Source organism: Carlito syrichta, unplaced genomic scaffold (assembly GCF_000164805.1).
Source record: "Carlito syrichta isolate Samal-C Ts95f unplaced genomic scaffold, Tarsius_syrichta-2.0.1 Scaffold304713, whole genome shotgun sequence".
NCBI lineage: Eukaryota > Metazoa > Chordata > Mammalia > Primates > Tarsiidae > Carlito > Carlito syrichta.
Genome location: NW_007248809.1, coordinates 368,528 through 390,929, shown reverse-complemented (window position 1 = coordinate 390,929; position 22,402 = coordinate 368,528). Strand labels below are relative to the sequence as shown.

The window sequence follows — 22,402 nt, the reverse complement described above, 5'->3', positions numbered from 1 at the left end:
TGGACCAGACCTCAGCCTTCCTGAGCCCCTGTGAAACAGTCCGGTGCTCTCATGGGCAGTCTGCTGGCTCCTAACGCCCGGTTCTTCCCAAGGAGGGGCCGCAGGACTTACTCAGGAGCTTGAGCTGCATCCTGGATTGCAGCCCCTCACCTTCCTGAGCCAGCCCTTCTCCCTCCCTCCCCCTAAGAGACTTCTCACTACTGTCCTGCTCAGCAATTCAGGGTGCTTCAGACCCTTCCAGAAAAGCCAGCACAGCCAACTGGTCCAGCTGGTGAGCAAGAACACAAGAACACATACCCAGATGCAGAAAATGTACACACAATGCCTTCTTTTTTTTTTTTTTTTTTTTAAACTCAAAGGGCTTTTATTGTTTTTTAACTCACTTCCTGGGAAGTTAATCTTTAAAACACTCTTATGGAGTCTGTTCATCACTTGTGCTACATTCAAAAACAATGATGCCAACTAAAACGGGGTGAGCATCCCCTCTGGCCTCTGACATGGGCAATGAGGCTGGCTCCCCCCACCACAAGCTTTCCAAGGACAGGTCCAATCGATATATCCCCCTGAAACCAGATTCTCACAGAGATGCTCAAGAAAACCATGCTTTTAACTCACCTTCCGTTAACTCCATAAAAGTGTTCTTACAAACAGTACCGAATTATTTTTTAAGCCCTGAGCCACACTGCCTTAGGGCAGAAGAGCTGGGGAGAAATGTGGACCCATTGACAATGGGCCATATTCTGTTCCTAGCCTTAAACAGACTTAGAAACTATATTACAGATGCATGTACTGGTGCAAGTCATGCGAGTGTGCTGTGTGCAGCAGATGGGCACGTATGTGCGTGTATGTGTGGAGGCGCGACGTACACCCACAGGCACAGAGATGCGGCAGGATGCGGGTCCTCCTCCACCCCAACCTCCATCTCCTCCTCCAAACAAGCCCTCCTGCAATATGAAACCCACGCTTGTGGCTGAAATCCCTTGTCTACCCACGTTTCCAGGGGTGGCACCCAAGTCCTGTATTATTTCCCTTTGGAGGTCAACCTCTGCGAGCATTTAGTAAGCTAACACCAAGCCAGCCAGCCAGACAGACACTGATCCCAGAGAGAAGATGAAGCCTACTTCGGAAGAGCCATGTCCAAACACTCGATCCTGCACACCTGCTCTGAACAGGCTGACTGCTGACTGTCCTGGGGGTAAGGCAGTTGGCAAAGAGGCCACCTCCCAGTGTGCACACCCCTCCAGGGTTCTGTGTCTAGTGACGTCTCCAACCTAGGCAGTCTGTCCTTCACAGTAGGATCGTGAGGCCAGCTTCCAGGGCCAGATGGTTAGGCCAATGTAGGATCAGAGATTGCATTCCAGTTGTTTCAGCATGTGCAAGGCCACAGCCCTATGAGTCCATGGTCCTCAGTTGATGCCGGCCCCTGGTGTCTCTTCTGTAGCCTCAGCTCTGGGGCATCATGGAGGGAGAGAGGGAGGGAGATGGGCAGGGAAGGTGTGATGCTCCTGGCTCAGGCGTTTGCTCAGAGCTTGATTCAGTTCAGCCCATCTTCCAGATGGTGCCGAATGCAAAACACAATCCAAGAAGGTCAGTCTAGTTCATTTGGCTGCCAAATAAGGGTGGGGTGTGCTAGAAACCACCCAAAGCTGTAGGAAAGCTCATGAGATGTTCCCAAGCAGGGCCTCTCCCCCCACCCCCCAGGTTAAAAACGAAAGTAAAAGAACAAAAAAAAAAAGATTCTGAATTCTCCAGTACCGACTCTCTCCCCAGTAAGAGGGATCAGAGCCTCTATACCAATGTCTAAATAGACAAGAGCTCTGGTACCACCACCCCAAAGTGGGCAGGGCACCCCCTTCCATGTGCGTGTGGCAGCTGAGCCAGTCCGGCCCGGTCCCCAGCAGGAGGTTTCTTCAGTTGCAGTAAGCCAGGCCTCCACCTGCCATCTTGGTTTCCTGACTCCTGCCCTGGGCCTTTCTGACCAGCTGGGTGGGGTCTCTGAGGCTCCATGGCCACCTGGCTTCCCCACAGAATGGGTCAGGCCAGGACAGCCAAGAAGAGGAGGAAGTCCTCACGAGAGCCCTGTCCCCAAACCCCAAATGATACACATTCCAATCCTGTCCCTGGACGTGCGTGCGTAGAGGTCATGCAGCACGACGGGGGAGGGGGGCCGGGAGAGGGGCCGTAGTCCCTAGCCCCCTGCCCGCAGGGGCGGCTGTTGCATGAGGGCGGTGGGCCTCTGGAGGCGCGGGATGAGTGTGCTGCCGGGCGGCCCTGGGCGCATGCAGGGGCTCAGGATGCAGCCTCGTCTTCCTGGACGCCAGGGAGCTCTGGACTCTTGCCCCCTTCGCTATACCCTTCTTTCCTGTTTAGGGGACACAAGGGATAGAGGGACCTCAGGGGTCAGAATATGCACTTGGGGGGTGGGTCTCTCTCTCTCACTCCCCCGCCCCCCTACACATATGCATTCCAAGCCCCCAATCTCTCAAATCCCCTCTCACCTACTTCTTCAAGCTTGGCCTCCATTCAACTCCTCTGCATGGTGACATTTATTCCTTGCTGGTCTCCCTGCACTCAGCCCACAATCCTTCTGTGGCTCCCAATTCCCCAAGATGAAGTCTAAACTTCCCAGCCTGGCCTCCGGGGCCTCTCACAATCACAGTTGATACTCAGACTGTCAGCCAGGTCAAGGCCCTTCTGTGTTGACCTTGATCAGCCCCCAGTAGGCCTGGGTAGAGGGGCTTTCATTTTGCATTTTCTTTGCCTTGTTTACAGGACAAAGTCTAACTCTCGGTCCTGGGATTCTGTTACATAGTCAACAGATTTTTGTATTTGATTCCCCTCCCTCCAAGATGTTTCTTTTAAAATAACTAATGAATGAGTAAAAAAGGACCAATCCCATTTAACTCTACTACAGTTTCAACAATTATTCCAAGTATAAAAAACAGAGCCTATCAAAAATGAATGTTGGGATCTGATGATAAGGTAAAATAAACTTTTAAAATTAAACTTGGGTCACAGAATTATAAAATTTTAAAGCTGGAAAAATAAAAAGCCCAATCTCACAATGACAGTTTGCTGGATACAACCTAAGCACCAGATGTGACTTTACTGTGGCTAGCTTTTCTCACCACTAGGGGGTGCTGGGCAACAGGCCCTGAGCTAGAGGGACCAGATGCCCAGGTTTGCTGTGCATAGTCCTAATTCTTCCTATTATGCCCATTCTGCAAAATTACTAATAGCTTCCCCTTTTACTCTCAAAAGTAGCCCCATTTGGATGTCAAATTATATATACTCCCCCTGACACCAGTGCAATTCCAGCAGCAGGGGCCTGAGATCTAGATGAGCTCAGGGACCCCCAGTAGTTGGGACCATTAGGCCTCTCCCAGGTCTTGCATCTCCCAAGCTTGGACAGGAAGCTGACAGCAGCTTGTCCACTGTGATGGGACCCAATACTTCTGAAGCGCCTACTTATAAGAGGGAGGCCTCACAGGAATCCAACATCTGGACCCCTGGACAGGCACAGTGACGGTATTCCTCCTGAAAGGCCAACGTACCCAGACAATGCCAGGCAATTATCTTTGGAGAGCACACTTTCACCATGGGGGGGCAGGAAGACATACAACTCCCACCAGCCCTCCTCCCTGCAGCTCCTGTCACAGGCCAAAGGAGGCAACTGCTGTTCCAGGACTGCATTCTGGCTCAGGACCTCCTGACAGCTTTCTTTCTACAGTCCTGTATATAAACTCCAGAAGGCCTTCTTGGCATCCCAAACCAACTTTTATTGTAGCAGAAGGTGGAGGAGCTGAGGATGAGGTTCACAGAGGTTTGGGGAACTGCTTTCCTCACTTCTCCTAGGAGGTGGTAAACCCACAGGTGTGGGTTATTTCAGGAAGCCTTCAGCAAATGGGGATCCTCTCCCCTACCTGGTCAGCCTTACTGTGTATGCTTACCCAGTGGACAAGTTCTCAGAAAGCACTGACTGGGCATACGACCTTAACAATGGTAGCAAGGGCCACTTGGGAAAGCAGCCAACACTCCCCAGGGCCAGGCAGAGTCAGCAGCAGGGCCCCTCCCTCCACAGCCAGCCAGCCTCTTGCAAGGAACTGACATGCACCTGTTTGCGATCATCTGCAGCTCAGGGAGCTGCAGATTTGAAGCCCCAGAGGGGCCAGACCCAGTGGAAGAGTACGACAACATCAAGCTTCCACGTCCCATAGAGGGTTGAGTGAGGTCCTCATCCCTGGAAATGTGTGAGTGAGGGGTGCTGGGCCCAGGACTGAAGCAAGTGTTGGGCCAGAAAAGTCCCTTCTCACACAAACTAGCCTCGGGGACAGAGGTGCAAACGGGGCTGACTCTGAGGGCTGGTGGAGTCGCCAGGCCCTGGGCTCAGCATGCACAGCCCGGCCTGCCAACAGTAGTGAGAGTGGGGGAGCACCCCACAGGCCTTAGCCAGCCAGTACTTACATCAGTAAGTTTCCCGGAGCAGACATGGATCGCACTTCCCTCCGCGCTTGGGGCTCAAATGGGTTCCCAAAGGAACGCTTTCTCAACATGGACTTCACCAGGATCTGGGGGGGACACATCAATGTGAGGAACACAGGCCCTGGCCCCCAGACAACATGGGGCAGCTGCTGGGTAGGCCCCACTGAGGGTCCCATTTCAATCGGCAGAGGAAACAGCAGGAACAAAAGCACAGAGTGCCAGCAGCAGGGTGAATTCCCAGGATGGTGAGGAGCCCACTGCCACTGGTGTGTGGGGAACAGAGGTGCCAGGGCCACAGCATGAAGGGTCCTAGCTGAAAGCGTGGGGAGGGACAGGGCTGGAAGTACCATTAGAAAAAACCTTCTAGCTATGGCAGGAAGGACGGCACGCCCAGAGGTTGGGTAGTGCAGGGAGGAAGCTGCCATGGGGGCCCCAGGGACTGCTCCGCAGCAGCAATGGCTAAGCCAGTGGGCTGCTGGGAGGAAAGCAGCTGCCACCGCCTGGTCTCTGCCTTTGTCCCTTCTCCATGTTGAGGACAGTTGCACGCCTGCCCACAGACACACCAACTCACACACATGTGCAGAGAGCTAGGAACACACTTGCTTTTCCTTTCACTCACTCATTCATCCATCCATCCAGTCATTCAGTCAACACTATTTACAGAGCACCTCCTATGTTCTAGGCCCTATTCTAGGCACTGAGGTCACATTGAAGCCAAAATTCTTGCCCTCCTGGAGTTTATATTCTAGTTGGGGGGACAGGTAATAAATAAGGAAGACAAATCAGTGAAATATATACTATAATAGTAAGTGGTAAGGGAAGAAAACAGAACAGAGAAAAAAACAGAACAAAGGGAGGGGATAAGGTGTGACACAGGGGAGGGTGCAGCTGGGGTCGAGGGGCCAGAAGAGGCACAGCTTCTGAGGAGGTGACTTGGGAGTAAAGGCCTGAAAGGTGGGAGGAAAAGAGTCATGTGGATGTATGGGGAGGAGCTCCCCAGGGGGGAGAAGAAAAGTTCAGAGGCTCTGGGGGAGGGCCCTTGGCCAGCAGCGGGAGGGCAGTGGGGGAGCTCCACGGAACAACAGAGAAGGCAGGCTGAGGAGCGTCTTGCAGGGTAGCATGGGCTGTAAGTTTTACTCTGAGGGGCACAGGAGCCCGAGTGAGTGCGCAGGGGCTAGGCAGAGAAGTAACACACTCATGCCACGAGGACCATCCTGGTCACTGAGCTGAGCATTAACTGGCGTGGAGGGGTGAGGTGAGTGGAAGCAGGCAACTTGGAAGGCTATTCTAGTGGCTAACACCAGGGATGCAGCAGTGGGGACCTTATGGGAGATGGTTGGTTCCAGAGACCCCATAGAGCCAAGTAAGCATACAAGGTAGGAGTTTAGCCACCTGGTCCCAGGTGGACCTGGACCTGGACCCAGCAGAAAGGGTCATGGTGAGGCCAGACCCCACCAGCAGCAGCAGCCCTAGCACTCTCCTGCCTTGTATTTACCCTGATTCATCAAAAATCTCAGGCAAGGGCAGGGCAGGACTCTCAGTGTTTCCTGAATCCCCTAAATACCCACCGGACAGTACATTAATAACTGCCAAGATTCAGCAGAGAAGGCGCCCAGAGGAAAAAGAGCACAACTAAAAGGTGAGAGGAGACTGAAGGGAAATACAGACGCTGTCTAACTGACACTATTTCCTGGAGCCACTTCTCTGACTCAAAGACTGTCCAGGCCTTTTCACTGCTGTGTCCTTAGCACCCAGCACAGCACCTGGAGAGCAGAAGCTCGACTGATGTCTGGAAGGGAGGAAATGTTCCCTCCAGCTATGGTGAATGCTGCCGCTCAGCAAGGGCAGTGTGTTTCTTTATAATACTCACTCTCCTCACCAAGCCGCCTGGCCTCCCTACCACAATGCTGAATAGTGTGACTTCCTTCTCCCAGGGCCTCCAGCAGCCTCAGTGGCCCAGGATCGCGGCCAGCTGTCCAGGAAGCCTCCTGTCCTCCCACAGAGTCAGGACAAGTCTCAGGCAGTGGATACGCCCCACTCCCAGGCCCTCCTGGACAAGGGATCCCTTCCCCGACCCTCTTACCACCGTGGTCCAGCTGGGAATGAGCCTGACTGAGTTCTTCACCTCCTCCTCAGTCACCTCTACCATGCTGCAGTGCTCCTCCTCTGAGGGAAGGGGCTCCTCCCCATTCTTGGTCATCCAAGGGTGCAGCTGTGGAGGCAGGGAAGGCAGGGAGGCATCAGGGCCATGGGCAGACAGTCAGCCAGCAAAGGACTCCAGGCATTCCACCTGCAATCACTTGAAGGGGTCCAAAGCCCACAAACTCAGCACACACATGTCCTGGTATAGATCTCTCCAGAAGGGGAAACTACCATCTGTTTTCTGTGGCCCAGTCCAAGCTCTCTAGTTCCCCCACCTTGATGTCTGGCACCCCGATTCTCTTTTCAGGATTCTTGTCTAGCATCTTCAGGATGAGGTCCTTGAGCTCCTCACTGACCCTGGGCCTAGAGGGAGGAAGGAAAGAGATGAGAGCATGATTGCTGATGAGGACCCCTTCCTGTCCACCTCTCCTCCCACCCGGTGATCACACACATGCCCGATCCTGGTTCCTCAGATGGGAAGACTGAGGTCCAGAGAGGAAGTGCAACCCTCAGGTACCAGGCCAGAAGGGTGCTTCAGAACAGGTGCATGGATGTCCTATCCTGAGTAGGAGGTAAGCCTCCCTCCAGGGCAGAGGCCACAAACACAGAGTCTCATGGGTGCTGGACACTCCCAGGGTAGCAAAGAGAGTGAGGATTATGTGAGAAGAGTTGCTATATGGGACACCAGGGCCTGCATTCCCTTTTATTCTTTCCTCTACCCAGGAAAGATCCTCTCTCATCTGACAAAGAAGGAAATTGAGGCCAGGAGAGGTTGGCAGGCTGGTACAGAGCCATCCAGAAGAGTGTGGGCAGGGACGGGAGACTCAGGTGGAAGGAAGCACCATTCTCAGTCCCACATCTGCCCAGACTGTCACTGCCCAAGCCCCAGGCTGCTTAGCTACCAACATTCTTGGGGAGCCCCTCTGTCTAAGTCTGGGGAGCAGGAATCCACACTTGGGACTGTCGACTCTGGTTCCCTCCATTATATTAGATCTTCATCCCTTTTAAAACTCCCAGGCTAGGGAGAAACATATCCCCAGCAGGAGAAAGGCAAAGAGATCAAAAATCAAAGGATGAGGAAACAGACAGAAGCCAGGTGGCTGGTGCTCAGGGGAAGGGAGCTATGCGGGGGCAGATGAGCAGGTTAGCAGAACACTGGTTTCCCTTCCACGAGGCTGAATAGCATGACCTCCTTCTCCGCGGGCCTCCGGCAGCCTCAGTGGCCCAGGATCATGGCCTTGAATGCCAGAGCTAGGGCATGGCCTCTGTCCAGCAGGCTTTGGGAAGCCTTGGACAAACTTTAGGCAGGAGAAACAGTCAGACCTGTTGTATTTTATCAGGGTCACCGCAGCCTGATTGTGTTAGCTAGACTGGAGGGAGGCCAGCAGCAGGGAGACCAGAGGGGAGGTGGCTGGACAAATCTGGGGAGAGTGCCCGAGACCTTAATGAGGCAGGGGCGCAGGTGGCAATGGAACCTAGAGTCAGGTAAGTGGTGGACCTGACAGGGCTTGGGGACCAGAAGTGGGCATGCAAGAGCAGGAGGTATCGAGGACAAGTCCCATTTCAGTTTCTGATCTTCCCCAGACACTCCTGAAAAATGAGAAGCCAGGGAGCTCAGGCTTGCTGCCATGGTGGCCAAAACCATAATCAGAAGACCCACGAGCAAGGGGACTTCCCAGACAGTCCACTGGGCTCAGAGACCTCAGTCATAATGGGAGGAGCAGGCAGGAGAGACTGGCTTAAAATCCCAGCCCCACTGACAGCCCTCCTCCAGAGTTTCCCCTTTTCCATCTGTGACATGGCAAGCTCACTGGCATCCTGAAGTGCCCCATCCATATGGGGGAAGCAGAAGTTCCCCTGGAGTCCAGAACCATGTGGCATTGGTACCACTCCCCCCACACAGGCCTGCAGTGAAGGAGTGGCATGAATGAGTGACCTGGGGTCATCCCTTCCCAGCTCTGAGTCTCAGAGTTCCCTTCCATACGATGACGTCTCAGATACTCTGGGCTCCACAGTCCCACTCCTCCAGTTGCTCAGGGTTCCCGCCCAGGGAACAGCATCCCTACCTCCAGATCAGCAGGCTTAAAAGGCAAAAGCTTTGTTACAACTCAGACAACCCTCCCCAGGAATGGGGGGCAGCCCCCTTGGTTCCCTGGGTGGACAACTCACTCCTCGGGAAACACCACGACCTCATTCTTGATCTTCCTGTGCAGGGCCAGGATGTAATCATCGATGAACGGGCACTGTGGGGTAGAGAGGCAAAGGTAGAGGGCCTGGACCTGTGCTGGGGGGCTGGATCCCATCCCTTGGTGGGGCCAGGGGTGAGAGGGTGGCTCTGGGCTCCCCAGCAGATACGAAGGCCCTCAACTAACTTGTTCAGGGTATAGCATACTGCATGTGCTCAACAGTTGTGGACCGAATGAAAGAATCTGGGTGTACCCGCTGGCGTTATCGCCACCTGCAGCCAGGCCTCCATCCCAAGGGCCTGGGAGCATGTTTGGGAGCATGCTCCTTGAGATTCCCTGCAGCCCTTCAGTGCAGTCACAGAATAGGAGCACCTGTAGGCAAGATCTTACCCATGTCAGTGTCGGAAGTCCCCAGGGTCCAGTCTGACCCAGGATAGGAGTAAAGGACAATTTGTTGAATGAACAATTGAGTGAATGCATGGATGAACAAATGAATGGCATCAAGGGACTGAGGGGCATTCTGGCTGGAGAGAGGTGGCAACACCACCATCTATCCCGCCTTGAATGTCTCCTCCCTAAGACTCCTTCACATGAATCCCTGCCAAGGGGACTAGAGAAAAACAGAAAAAGCCTCTTCTCGCTCAGCCTTCTCTGAGCCAGGTGGGTGCTTTCAAAAGCCACTTTACTCAAAGACACAAAGGAAGGATCTGCACCTGTCACCCCTGACCAGCTCACTAGGCCTGGCTCACTGGGCCTAGCCCATGATGCCCAGGGCCTGGGTCTGCCCCAGCTCTGCTAGGCCTGCCAGTACTCACCTTCCCATAGACAAAGCAGTACAGTGTGACCCCAGTGGCCCACACATCCAAGGCCTGGAAAGAAACATACTCATGTCAGTCCCCCAGCAGGCACAGCCATTCCTTCCAACTCAGCTCCAGTGGGCTGTGGGAGAGGGCCTGGAGTCATGTATTCACTCAACAAACACTCTCAGGTGCTTGCCCCATGCTGGGTCCTGTGCTGAGCTCTGCAGACACAGGAATGACCAGAACAGGGCCTGCCTCCCACCCCCAAGGGGTTCTGAGTCTCCTTGGGACTGGCCCAGATATGTTTCCTTTTTTTTTTTTCGAGTTGGAGTCTCACTCTGTCGCCTAAACTGGAGTGCAGTGGCCGCTCCCGGCCACCGCAGCCTCGACTTGCTGGGCTCCGGCGATCCTTCCCCATCAGCCTTCCAAGTAGCCGGAATTACAAGCATGCGCTACCATGCCCAGCTGATTTTTTTGTAGAGATGAGGTCTTGCTGCCCAGGTGGGTCTCGAACCCGTGGGCTCAGGCAATCCACTCACTTCAGCCTCCCAAAGGCGCGGGATTACAGGCTGAGCCACCGAGCCCAGCTCAGATATGTTTCCAACTCAACAGATACAAAATCTCTTTCATCCAGAGGGTCACATTTGCTGCTGCCATGACACAAATGTACCCCAGTAATAACGGTATGTATTGAACTTTTGTTTTATTTTGAGACAGGGTCTTGTTAGGTTGCCCAGGCTAGTCTTGAACTCCTGGGCTCATGGAGATCCTCTGCCTCTGCCTCCTGAATAGCTGGCTTTACAGATGTGAGCCACTGTGCCCAGCTCATAAATTGAACTTATACTCACTAAACCAGCCTGGCTTCAAGGGGTCATTCCTTCTCCCAATAATCCATCTTTTTCCTGACACCAGAAGCAGTCCCTGCCCACACTCCTTTACCCCCGGCGCAAGCCACGACTCTAACACTTCAAGGCTCCCAAGCACGATCCAGCTCCCCCACACCCTGGATTCTAATGTGTGCTCTCACTATGTTTTCCCCTTCCGGGACTCAACCTCTTCTCCTGGGATCTACTTCCTCTCTAATGTGAGTGATTCTCAAATCTCCACCTACATATTCCTGTCCCAGATGTATCATCTGAACCCAATCAGGGAACACCAGACAAATGCAAACTGACAACATTCTACAAAATAACAGGCTTGTTCTCTTCAAAAATGTCAAGGTCAGGAAAGACAAAGAAAGGCCAAGGCACTCTTCCAGATTAAAGGACACCAAAGAGACACGACAAGCAAATGCAGCAAGTCACTCTGGATTGGATCCTGAACCAGAAAAAGGAAAAGTTATAAAAGACAGTACTGGGACAAGTGACAAAATTTAAATAAAGTCTGTAGACTATGTAAGTGTTATCAGTGATAAATTCCTGATTTTGATCACTGTACTGAGGTTATATAAGAGAAGGTCCTTGTTCTTAGGAAATATCCACTGAAGTATTCACTGATAAAGGGGCACAATGTCTCCAAATTAACTTTCAAATGGCTCAGAAAAATATAAAATGAATACATATAACTGGAGAGAAAGCCAGAAATGAATGGCCTGTAATCCCAACACTTTGGGAGGCCAAGGCCCAGGAGTTTGAGACCAGTCTGGGCAACCCAGCAAGACTACATATCTACAAAAAATTCAAATTAGCTGAGTATGGTGGTGCAGGCCTACAGGCCACTCAGGAGGCTAGGGTGAAAGGATCACCTGAGCCCAGGAGGGCAAGGCTGTGGTGAGCCAGGACTGGACAGTGCCACTCCAGCCTAGGTGATATAGTGAGACCATGACTCAAAAGGAAAAAAGAGATGATGAAAAAGCAAATGGGACAAAATGTTGATCATTGGTGAATCTGGGTAAAAACATATACTGGATTTCTTTATACGTTTTTTTCCTTTTTTTAGTTGGAGGCTCACTGTCACCCAGATTGGAGTGCAGTGGCACACTCACGGCCACCATAGCCTCAATCTGCTGGGCTCAGGTGATCCTTCTGCTTCAGCCTTCCAAGTAGCCGGGATTATAGAAATGCATCACGATGCCCGGCTACTTTTTGATTTATTGTAGAGATGAGGTCTCGCCATGTTGCCCAGACTGGTCTTGAACTCCTGGGCTCAGGTAATCCTCTCACCTTTGCCTCCCAAAGTGCTAGGATTACAGGCATGAGCCACCACACCTGGCCTCTTTGTACTATTCTTACAACTAATCTATAAATTTAGAATTGCAGGTATATCAAAACAAAAAATTTTTTAAAAATCTCTCTCCATATCCCTGACCTCTTTCTTGAGTTCACACCCACACACATCCAAGTGCCTCTCAACTACAGCATCCCAGCAGGTTCAGTATGGCAATCGGTCCTCTTCAAGTGGACAGGCATGTGCCAGGGAAACACACTAGAATGCGTAACCCCTTCCTTGGAAAGTTCTACCTATGACACTGTCACTTAGGAGAAGCTCCCCAATGCCCTGCCCTTATCCTGGGCCCCTAAGCTCTCTTGTACATCCTCTGGGCTCTACCTCCTGATCAGATTCTCCCTGTTCTTCAAGACTTTCAAACTCTGCCATGTCCAATATCTGAGGGGAGCCTCTGACTTCCCCAAACATGAGCTCTCCTGCCCTTTTCACCACCCAGAAGGACAGAAAGCAGGCTCTTTTGGCTCTGCCTGTTCCATAGCTCAGCCCAGAACCCAGAACAGAGCAATTAGGAATAAATATTTGTAGGGCAGGTTTGGGGGCATTTTGTTGGAAAACAAGAGAGAGTCAAAGTTGGGGAGTTTGCTAGGCTTCAAGGAAGAGGCAAATATGTCACTCCCCAGACACAAGGACCCTGGCATCCTCAGGTTAGATACTGGGCCCCTGATGTAAGCTGTTCTGCCTCTCTACCCTGGCCCAGGCCCTTTAAGTCACCTTCCCACTGAAGCTCTGGCCGGAATCAGAAATGGCCTCAGGGGCCATGAATGCTGGGGTCCCAGCTGTGCTGGACAGCCGAGCGTCGTTCCCTTCAAACTGGTTGCTGACACCGAAGTCGGCGATCTTCACATGCCCATCATCCCCCAGGAGCAGGTTGGACGGCTTGATGTCCCTATGAACAATCTTCTGGAAGTGCACTGCAGAGAGAAGCAGCTCAGTTTGAGTGCTGGTCTAAGGACCACTGTCCAGGATCCCACATCTGCCCTTGCCCAGCCAGGGATGCCGGCTGCGACATTCCAGCCCGTGTACACTGTCGTCTTGCGACAAGCTTGGAAGAGAATGTCAGGGCCATCTGCTCCATTGTGCAGGTGAAGACACTGAGGCTCAGCCCAAGCTGTTAGCAGCAGATCCAGGACTAGACTCTTAGGAGAGTGCTCTTTCCAAACAAGGTACCTGTTGCTGAGGGGAGAGGTCAGAAGAAATTGAGAGAAGGATGCTCTCAGACCATCTCTGCCCCTCCTAATAGCCCTCCTGGTGCTGTCTGCAGGCTCAAAGTCCATCAGAACCTATCTCCAGTTTTATCCCCCATCAGCCTAAAATGTCAAAAATGTCCCTGCTCCTGGGCCTATGAGTTGGATTGTGGGGACTGCAGTTTCATACGGAGGCCATGTCTCAGCCCTAGGGATCTGGGCTGTCGGAGTTTTAGAGAGGAGGGCACTCTAGGCCTTGGGACCACCAGGATGACACAGCCGGGGTGAAGATCAGTCATCTCTAGTAGAATGAAGCCAGAATCAGAAATGGCCTAGTAGGCTGGAAGCCTTCCTTGCTTCCAGGGTCCAGCACCATCAGGAAGGGGACTGGGGGGCACTTAGCCTGAGATGGCCAGAGATGTCCCAGCCAAGAGAAGGCACTGTTCTTGCCCACGGCCATGCACTTGTGGGATCCCTCCTCAGCAAACACCTTTCTCTGGACCAAGAGACCCCAGGATGTTGGAGAGGAGGGAAGACAGAAAGAGAGGGGAAGGGAGAGTAGGAGGAGAGGCAGGCTAGGGGCAGAAAGAGAGGCAGGCTGGGACCTGCAGACAGCACCAGGAGGGCCACTAGGAGGGGCAGAGATGGCCTATGGAGAACATCCTTCTCCCAAGTGCCATATAACAAGAACCAGTGGCTCTTTTCTGGTTGCCCACTATGTGCCAGGCACACACAAGGAGTCTGACGCACACCTAGCATCAGAGTACAGAAGCTCAGGGGACTGGATATTTGACCATGGAGAGTGGTTTCATATTCTTATCTCAAACCCTAGCCACTCCCCTGAAGTCTTTATCTACATGGATTTCCAACAGATACCTCAATAGATAGATAATTAGGTAGATAGACAAATATAGCTCAACACATTGCAATAGCATGCCTAATTCAAAACTTGATTTTTCTGCCTGCAACCCCCACCACCAACAAAAGCAAACCAAACAGAAAATCCCTGCTCCTTCTCCATCATTCCCATTCTGATAAAGTCTATTACCAGGTGTCAAAAATCACAGGGCCATCCTCAACTTCTCTCCTCTCAGACCCCACATCCACTTCATCAGCAAGTCCTGTGAGCTCAGCTTCTAAAATATATTCCAGATCCAACTGCTTCTCATCACCTGCATGGCTGCACTTGTCCCCATTGACTAACAATCAGGCCTGGATCTCCCTGACCACAGAGCCCACTTAGGGCAGCCTCGGCCCGCCCTTCTCAGGGTCAGAATCCCAAGGCAGGTCTTGGGTGCCCCCTAACTCTGTTCACCTACCTGTCCAGTCCCTGGGCCTAAATAATCTGCTCCAGAGAAGCTCTTCACTGATTAGCTGGGTCCAGACAAGGCTGCACCCAAGAACCAGATGAGATCAGCTTATTTTTTGGTGGGGTCATAGGGGATAACTGACAGCTTGCTCTCAGAGGGGAAGAAGAGCCCAGAACAGGAAGGGGGTAGAGTTAAGCAGGTATGGGATTGAGCCCATCACCGGCCATACCAAGGGTAAAATGTACCCTTCCCATCCCATGCCTCTAGGCCCTTGGTAGGGACTTTCTGCAAAGCTCCCCACTAGTATGTCTCAGTTTTCCTATATGTACAAAGAGATTATTAATTTGAAGACACAGGAGAGGCTCAAGTGGGATAAAGAATGTCCCATTATTGCTATTACAGGTCAAACCTCTGCTTGGTCCCTCTAGGGAAAGAATACACTACCGACAAAAAAATCTCAGATTTTAGAGAGATGGGCAGCACCCCTGGTCCCCAACCCAGGCCAGGACCCTGGGTGTCCAGGGCCTTCTTCTCCCCAGACCCAACAGCCACCCCGTGCCGGCCACCCCACCTCCTTCTCATTCCCTCCCCACTGCCACTGCCCTAATCCAGGCCTCACCATCTGTCACTTGGGCTGTAGAAACAGCCTCCTCCCTGGCCAGCTGGCTGTCTCTCACCCTCTGATGACACCCTCCAATCCAGCCACCACACAGCTGCCAGAGCTTTCTACGCTGCAAATCCCATCATGCCCCTCCCCTGCTCAAAGCCCTCAGGGCCTCATAACGCTGACAGGACAATGTCATGAAAGTCCTCCGGGGAGGCATTTCCAACCCTCAGGCTGGAAACATGCTGGGACAGTGTTTCCAGCATCATCTTTCACTAACCAACCACCCCCCTCTGCCCACTGGAAGTTTCAACCAGATTGAACTTCTGCCAGATTCACTTGAGTAGTACTTGCCCTACTCCTCTCTGCGCCTCTGGCATAGTCTTTCCCATCCATCCCCCTAAACTTGGCCAATGAACTCCTCATCGTTCAGGACCTTAGGCATAAGGAAGAGCCCTGACCCCTGGCTGCTCCCAGAGACCCTGCACCTGCCCAGTCTTGACAGGCACCACACTATATTACTGCCTGCTTAGGTTCCCGTTCCTCCTACTAGGCTGTGAAGTCAGGTCTGGGATTTTGTCATCTCTACATCCCCAGCACTTAATAGGTATTGAGAAAAGAATGAAATGAATGAGTGAATGAGTAACTGAATTCCAAAGATTCTTCCCTGAGCAGCTGGACATAAATATCTCTTTCTTCCCACATCTTCTGAGGCCCTGTGGAAACGCTAAGCTTGGCTAACAACTCAGCAGAGAAAAGATAGAGACAGAACACACAAGGCGCAGACAGACATGGTAAAGACCAGACACCACGAAGCACCTGGCGCATGCCCAGTGATGTCCCCCGCCACCCACTTCCCGCAGGCGAGGCTTTTGGCCCCGCCCCTGAAGCTGATTGGCAGATCAGCTCTGACTGACAGGAACTGCTCGGCCTGGGCTCTGCCCCCTCTTATACGGTATTTCCTAGTCTCAGGCAGGCAGCCCCTCACTCACAGTACTCCAGGCCCAGGATGATATCCCGCAGGTAGAGGCGAGCTTGCTCCTCGGGGAAGGGCTTGTCACAGGGCACTTCCATGACGGGCCTATGGAGAAGGATGAGGGGGAGGCGTGACAGCCGGAATCAGGATAAGAAAAGACTGGGTGCAGGTGAAGGGGAGGGGGCTGGGCCATTCTGGCCTTTGGGAGGTGGGAGGGAGCCCTCTGTTCGCAGGGGTCCCAAGAACCCAAGATATTAGCTTCTACTCCCATAAAATGAAAAAGTTGAGACACACATAGACATAAATATCCGTTTTCAATCATGATCTCAAATCAGCTTTATTCTAATTTCTGATTGGCTTGTTATTCCTTCTTCTACGTACTTAATTATTTATAATCAGACAGCTGCAAAGATGCCATTTAGAGCACTGTTTTTCAAACTGTAGATCCAGACCCAATAGTAGGTCATGAAATCAATTTAACAGGTGGCAAATGCTTTTTTTCTAATGAAGTAGAATATATCAGAATGTATCACATATAATAAAGATATATACTGTATTGTAAAACTATGGTTTCAGTTACAGATATGGATATCTATAGAAACATATATTTCTTGTTTTGAATAGAGGTCAAAAATGTTTGAAGGCCCCTGAGTTTTTGTTGTTGTTGTTGTTGTTTTGAGATGGGGTCTTGCTGCATTACCCAAGCTAATGAATTCCTGGGCTCAATGAATCCTTCCACCTCCACCTCAGCCATCTGAGTGGCTGAAATTACAGATGTGCCCTGGCTAAGACCCTGAGTTTTAAAGGGACAACACTCCTAGCCTCCTTCCCCAAATTGGTCTTTTAAGAAACACCCCAGGCTGAGAGACAAACCACAGCTTGCATTCAAGGCCTTGGCAGTGAGCATCCCCATCCACCCAGCCCTGTTTTCACTACTCTATGCCAGCTGCTCTGTAAATACCCTGAAAAGTCATACAGGGCAGACACATATCAGAACCCCAGGCTCAGTGACTTTGAGCAAGCCACTGACCCTCTCTGATCCTTAGCTTCTTCACTCATAAGCGGGAGCAAGTAAAGTCCCACCCACAAAATTCACAGGCTTCTAAAGCTGAAAGAATCCTTGACGATTTAGATACAGTTAAGAGTCACCTCTATACTTCTGCCTGAAAAATAATCATTTTTTCCTTCTGTCATCGTCCAAATCTTCCCAGTTCTTCAAGGCCTGGCTCAAAACCTACCCCCTCTTGCCAGGCACGGTGGCTCACGCCTATAATCCCAGCACTTTGGGAGGTAGCGGCGAGAGGACTGCCTGAGTCTAGGGGTTCAAGACCAGCCTGGGCAACTTGGTGAAACCTCATCTCTACAATAAATAAAAAAGTTAGCCGGGTGTGGTGGCACACACCTGTGGTTCTAGCTACTTGAAAGGCTGAGGTAGAAGGATCACCTGAACCCAGCAGGTCAAGGCTGTGATGGCCATGAGGGTGCCACTGTATTCCAGCCTGGTCAACAGAGTGAGACTCCAACTCAAAAACAAAACAAAACAAAAACACCTACCCCTCTTTCAAAGACCTCCCTGATTATTCCAGCCTCACTAATCCCCATCAGCCTTCAAAGAATGGTCCTCTTGGTCTCTTATTGACCCCCAAGACCAGAGCTTCCCAAGGACAGGGCCCAGATTTCTGATTTCTTCTAGAGTAGCTGACCTTTAGACTGGGGACACAGAGAAGGAAAGGAAGGCCTGGTTAGAATTGACCTGCCTGATCAGGACGGGGAACTCACCCCTTTCTCAGGAGGTCAAACACTGAAAGAAAAGAAAAGAAGGTAAGGTGTAGCTGGCTGGGAAAGCAGTGGATGTCAAGGTCCCTCTCTGTTCTGGAGGGCAAGAGATGGGGCAGGCATATTCGAGGGAGGGAAAGGACAAGGGTGCTAGGATATCAGAGGAAATATATGGAGGAGAGTGATGTCTGCTATGGACCTGCCTCACCTGACCCTCAGGTGCCTGGTGAGAGCCATCAGCATGGGCATGAACCTGTTTTACAAGGGGGAACTGAGGCTCAGAGAAGGGACAGAAATTTTCCTGAAGGTCACAGCAGATAGGGCAGGTAGAGTAGGGGAGTGGAGACTAAAGCCTTGGCCTCAAAGTCCTAAGTCAGTTCTTCTCCATTTTCTGAGGCCTCCTCTAAGCTCTGAACCAGGCAGGAGGAGCTTAAATAATAACATTCGCATGAAAAATGATGGAACAAATGTGTTTTGCATATAATTCATTTACTCCTCACATCAAGCCTATGATGTAGATACCATTATTATCCCTGTTTTATAGGTGGGGCAACTGAGGCACAGAGCTACAGATAGGGTCTGGGACCCCACATAGCTCACTTCCTGCATATACCTGAGTAGAAGGCCCAGGTCTGATCCGCTGCCTTGCAGATCCTGGGGGCAGGGAGTGGGGGCTTGGGAGTATTTGCTGAATCCAACTGGATATTTTGGGCCTGGTTCAGCAGGGCTGGGCAAAAGAATCCAGGGCTTGAGAATGTGTTTTCCTTCCGCCCCCAGGATGTAAGTGCATTCACATGCCCACCTGAAGGGCATGTGTGTCCCCAGGGAGCCTTTGGACCAGCCCTAGGTGAGCGGCTGTGGAAATGAGCAGGGTCACTCACCCAAATAGAGGTTGTCCTCAGCTGGGTCATCCAGGACCTGGTCAGAGGGAGCAGACGTGGGAGTGGGGCTTGAGGAGGCATAAGGTAGGGGTCTCCGGCCTCCTCATCCTTGCCAGCCCCAAGGACCCCTAGGATGCTGTGCAACCACCCTGGAAACTAGAGCAGGAACTGGACAGGTGACAGACAGATGGGGCCTCAGGAGGCCCATGGCATAGCATCCAGCCCTTTTCCCCTCCTGCTGCCATGAGGGGCTCACTTCTAGCGGCTGGGGCAGTCCCTCACCCTCAGTGAGAACTTGAGAACATCCCTGACCAGCCTGAACAGACCCCGAAGCCTCTCTGTAGCCCCACCCCAAGTCTGGCCCTGCCCTCAGAGGCCTCAGTCACCTCTGATGCCTCACAGAATCCCTGGGTATGTGCTGGGTGCCCCCAGCATCAGAAGCTGCTCGCCCAGGACTCAGGCACTGATTCCCACCTGCTCCCCACCACTTCCTACCTCAATCAGTTTGACCACATTCACGTGGTCCAGCTTCTTCAGAATGGCAATTTCCTGGTACACCCGCTCCAGGGGCAGCAGCTGCTTGGCTGGTCCTCCCTGAGCAGCCTGGGACCCTCGTGGCGGAGGGCGACCTGTGACCAGGAAAGACAGTCAAGCCCCAATTCCAGGTGGCTGGACCTCACCATGGCCTTGCAACCAGCCTCAAGTAAGGGTCCTGCAAGACAGTGGTCTTGTCCCAACCCACCAAGCACATTCCATCTCCAGGACCTTGTTCACAACGTCCCTACCTCAATTCCTAACCAAACTAGTTAGCAACTGAGGTCTCCTCCTCCATGCCCCCAGGATAGGATCTCCCAAGGACAAGAGCAGATGGATACATACGTGGAAAGCCATACTGCTTCAATAACTTCTTTTTGGAAAGAACTTTCATTGCCTAAGAAGAAAGAACAGAATTATCACTTGTGCAATCCCAGCTACTTGGGAGGCTGAGGCAGGAGGATCATTTAGGCTCAGGAGTTCAAGATCAGCCAGGGCGCTACAATTTTAAAAAGAAAAAAATGTCACTTGTGTGCAGCCACCAGGGTTAAGACAGGCTGGTTACATGTGGACTGAGGTTCAGGAAGGCACACTGGGCATCTGCCACCGGCAGCAAGGCTGTGGCCCAGTATGCGTTAAGCTGAGTTAGGAGGTAGTCATATCTGAGTCTAGGCCTTCCCATTATGCCCCCAACAAGCCCTTCTAGAGCCTCTGCTAGCATATCCCCAGGGTCAGGAAGTTCATTGCCTTTGCATACTCCTAGGGACAGGGAGCTCACTCTCTTCAGAGGCAGCCCTGTCCTCTATCCCCCAGCACAACTTCTGCCCCACCCCCCACGCTTTTAGGGCCCAGCTTGGGCAACACCTCCCTCCCATCCCCAAACTCACATAATGTCTGTCTTCACTTTCGTTGTAGGCCAGCCTCACCACGCCGTAGGCACCCTGCAGACAGGAACTGGTCAGCCCCACTGGCACAGGGCAACTCCTCCCAGGACTGGCTCAGGCACTGAGGAGCCTGAACGGCTCTGGTCCCTCCTCCTACAACCCATCTCCTTCTCCCACCACCAGCTGGCTCACAGGAATGAACTTCAGACAGGTGGGAGGGGACTCCTGCGCCCTGGTAACTGCCCCTGCTTGGCTCCACACAGCTCCATGCCTCCCTCAGTCCCTCCTTGACATCCATCAAGAACCCTGGGAGTCAGGAACTGGGAGGCATCTCCCACCCTCCCACTGGGTACTTTCTCCAGGCTGGGGTCTTCCTGGCTCTGCTTCACACTCCCGCCCGCATAGGAGAAGGAAGAGTGCCAAGCAGAGGGTCCTGAAATCCCACTGCTCTTGGCCACCCAGTCCTACCTTGCCAATCTCACTCTGTAGCTTGTACTGGTTCAGCTGCACACAGTCCTGCAGGGTAGGGGGTGGGAGAGGGGAGCTTGATGTAGCGCTTGATCCAGAGGCAGCGCTGCTCCCACCTCAGGAGCCTGTTCAGAGCCCAATCCTAGCACCAGGCCCCTCGTTCCCAGACCACCAGGTCTCATCGACCTCTCAAGTCTGAATGGAAGTTGGTGTTACCATCACCACCATAAGTGGCAAGAAGACGTGGATAATGTTTGAAAACATGAATGGTGAAGCAGTGATTATGTGTTGCTCCCTAGGTGGTGGTGAAGGGAAAATGCACTACTTCCTGCCTGAGTTCTGAGAGACCCCAATCCATGAGAAGCAAGAATTTCCAGAAGCAGCTGGATGAGAAGGTCTAGAATGCAGGGACAAGATGAGGGAGTTTGGGGACCGAGCCTGAGAGCCTTGGTTCAGGTACAAAAAGCTCAGCCTCTGAAATCCATAGGTGGCTTGGTACCTACGTTCACTTTCAGGTCTAAGTGGCAAGGACAGGGTCACGTACGCCCAGAGTCCAGAAGAACGTTGGCCGCTTCTGAGTCAGAGCAGACTCCAAGAGGCAGTATTAGAGGTGAGGGGGCTCAAGCCAGGGAAGTCTTAGGGAGCAGGAGGACATATCACCTATCTTCAAATCTCTAAGAGGACATCAGAGGGGACATGAAAAGAACTATTTCCTGGGCCTGGGCTGGGAGTGGGAATGGTGAGACTTATAGGAGGTAGCCTTTGGTTCAGTTGGAGCCCCCCTGGGTGGGAAGAGGCCATACGGTTAGGTAGTGAGCACCCCAGCTCTGAGGGTATTCAAACCAAAGCTAGACAGCTGTGTGGCAGAGATAGGGGCAGGAGAGAGTCTTCCTTGAAGCCTATGAAGGGGTTCATGAGCAACCCCTGGCTCTGCCCCACCAACCTCTGCGTCCGAGATGGCCACACGGTGGGACTCAATGGTGGGCCTCCGCCAGGCCCGTGGGGAGATGTGGCTGGGGGGGCCCGTGGCATAAGGCCCAGCCTGGGCCTCCAGGCAGCTTCCTGCTGGCCGCTCCTGCAGGGAGAACTTCCTAGCTGAGAGGCTGGGCCGGGCTGGGAGGGGTCTTGAAGCACTGCCAGGGATCACAGAGGCAGCTCTGGCCCGTGGCGGAGGGTCCACGCCATTCCTAGCAGGCTCTGGGCCATCATCTGCATCTTCCAAGTGGGCCACGTCAATGGCTGCCACCCGTTCTACTAGTTCTGCCCGAGGGTCCTGGCAGCAGATGGCTGGGCCCCCCTCCATTGCCTCAGTTGAGGGGGACTTCTGTGTAGCCTTGCTGGGAACCTGAAAAAGAGAGCAGAGAAGGCTTCACTCCTGGATGTCAGGCAAGATCAGATCTAGGCTCTTTCCTGGTGGCCACAATTCTTTGGGTCCCACCTCCATGCCTTTGCCCTGGCTGCACTCTCTGCCTGGGTGGCCAGCACCCAGTAGGTCCATCCCTACTAACTGAATGATTCCCAGGAAGTCATCTGGCTCTGCTGCATGCCAGCCCTCTAGACCTCAGTATTCTCACTCCTGCCTGCTGGCTTCTCAAGGAAGCTGGCTTCACAGTGATATTCTGGAATCAGAACAGACAGGGGCAGAAGACTGGAGGCCAGCAGCACTGGGAGGGGCAGAGTCCAGGGTCAGCGCAGCCCCAACATGGCGTGCAGCCCAGTGACGCACGAGCCCCACCCCTTGAGAGCAGAGCCTTCCAATGCTGCCTCCTGGAAGCTGAGCTGGGCACTGGGAATGCAGAGACCTCCCTGATGTTTCAGCCTCCTAGCCCCATGCCTCTCCCTGCTTCCAGGAAGGCTTCCCTGGGGCTCCAGCCTCTCCCATCTCCTCTCACCCTCTCCTGGGGAGGCCTCTCCAGGGCCATGGAGTGAGTCTCTCATGACTCCCTTCC

General features: G+C 52.7%; 1 protein-coding gene across 3 annotated transcripts; it reads right to left on the bottom strand.

The window, feature by feature from the left end:
- Nucleotides 1–329: 329 nt before the first annotated feature.
- On the bottom strand, nucleotides 330–21,795 carry CAMKK1 (calcium/calmodulin dependent protein kinase kinase 1). 3 transcript variants are annotated; one of them, XM_008060741.1, is made up of 15 exons: nucleotides 21,397–21,795; nucleotides 20,454–20,501; nucleotides 19,989–20,042; nucleotides 19,447–19,498; nucleotides 19,063–19,196; nucleotides 18,568–18,604; nucleotides 17,690–17,711; nucleotides 15,927–16,015; nucleotides 12,548–12,747; nucleotides 9,626–9,679; nucleotides 8,794–8,867; nucleotides 6,900–6,987; nucleotides 6,566–6,694; nucleotides 4,465–4,568; nucleotides 330–2,362 (listed from the first exon to the last, which is right to left on the bottom strand). In XM_008060741.1, exons 1-15 carry the CDS (start codon nucleotides 21,754–21,756, stop codon nucleotides 2,290–2,292), a joined length of 1,518 nt encoding a protein of 505 aa, XP_008058932.1. In that variant the 5' UTR covers nucleotides 21,757–21,795; the 3' UTR covers nucleotides 330–2,289. The 3 variants fall into 3 exon arrangements, with proteins under 3 accessions (XP_008058932.1, XP_008058933.1, XP_021569429.1); XM_008060742.1 differs by having other exon boundaries at nucleotides 330–1,449; XM_021713754.1 differs by lacking the exon at nucleotides 330–2,362 and adding an exon at nucleotides 18,300–18,413 and having other exon boundaries at nucleotides 4,428–4,568.
- Between the last annotated feature and the right edge of the window lie 607 nt (nucleotides 21,796–22,402).

Excerpts from the sequence above, each read along its gene's own strand:
- CAMKK1 (XM_021713754.1), bottom strand. The coding sequence starts at position 21,756 with ATGGAGGGGGGCCCAGCCATCTGCTGCCAGGACCCTCGGGCAGAACTA. Across the intron at positions 19,499-19,988 it reads AAAGTGAAGACAGACATTAT|GCAATGAAAGTTCTTTCCAA; the intron begins GTGAGTTTGGGG and ends CTTTCTTCTTAG. Across the intron at positions 12,748-15,926 it reads CATCCTGGGCCTGGAGTACT|TGCACTTCCAGAAGATTGTT; the intron begins GTGAGTGAGGGG and ends TTCTCTCTGCAG.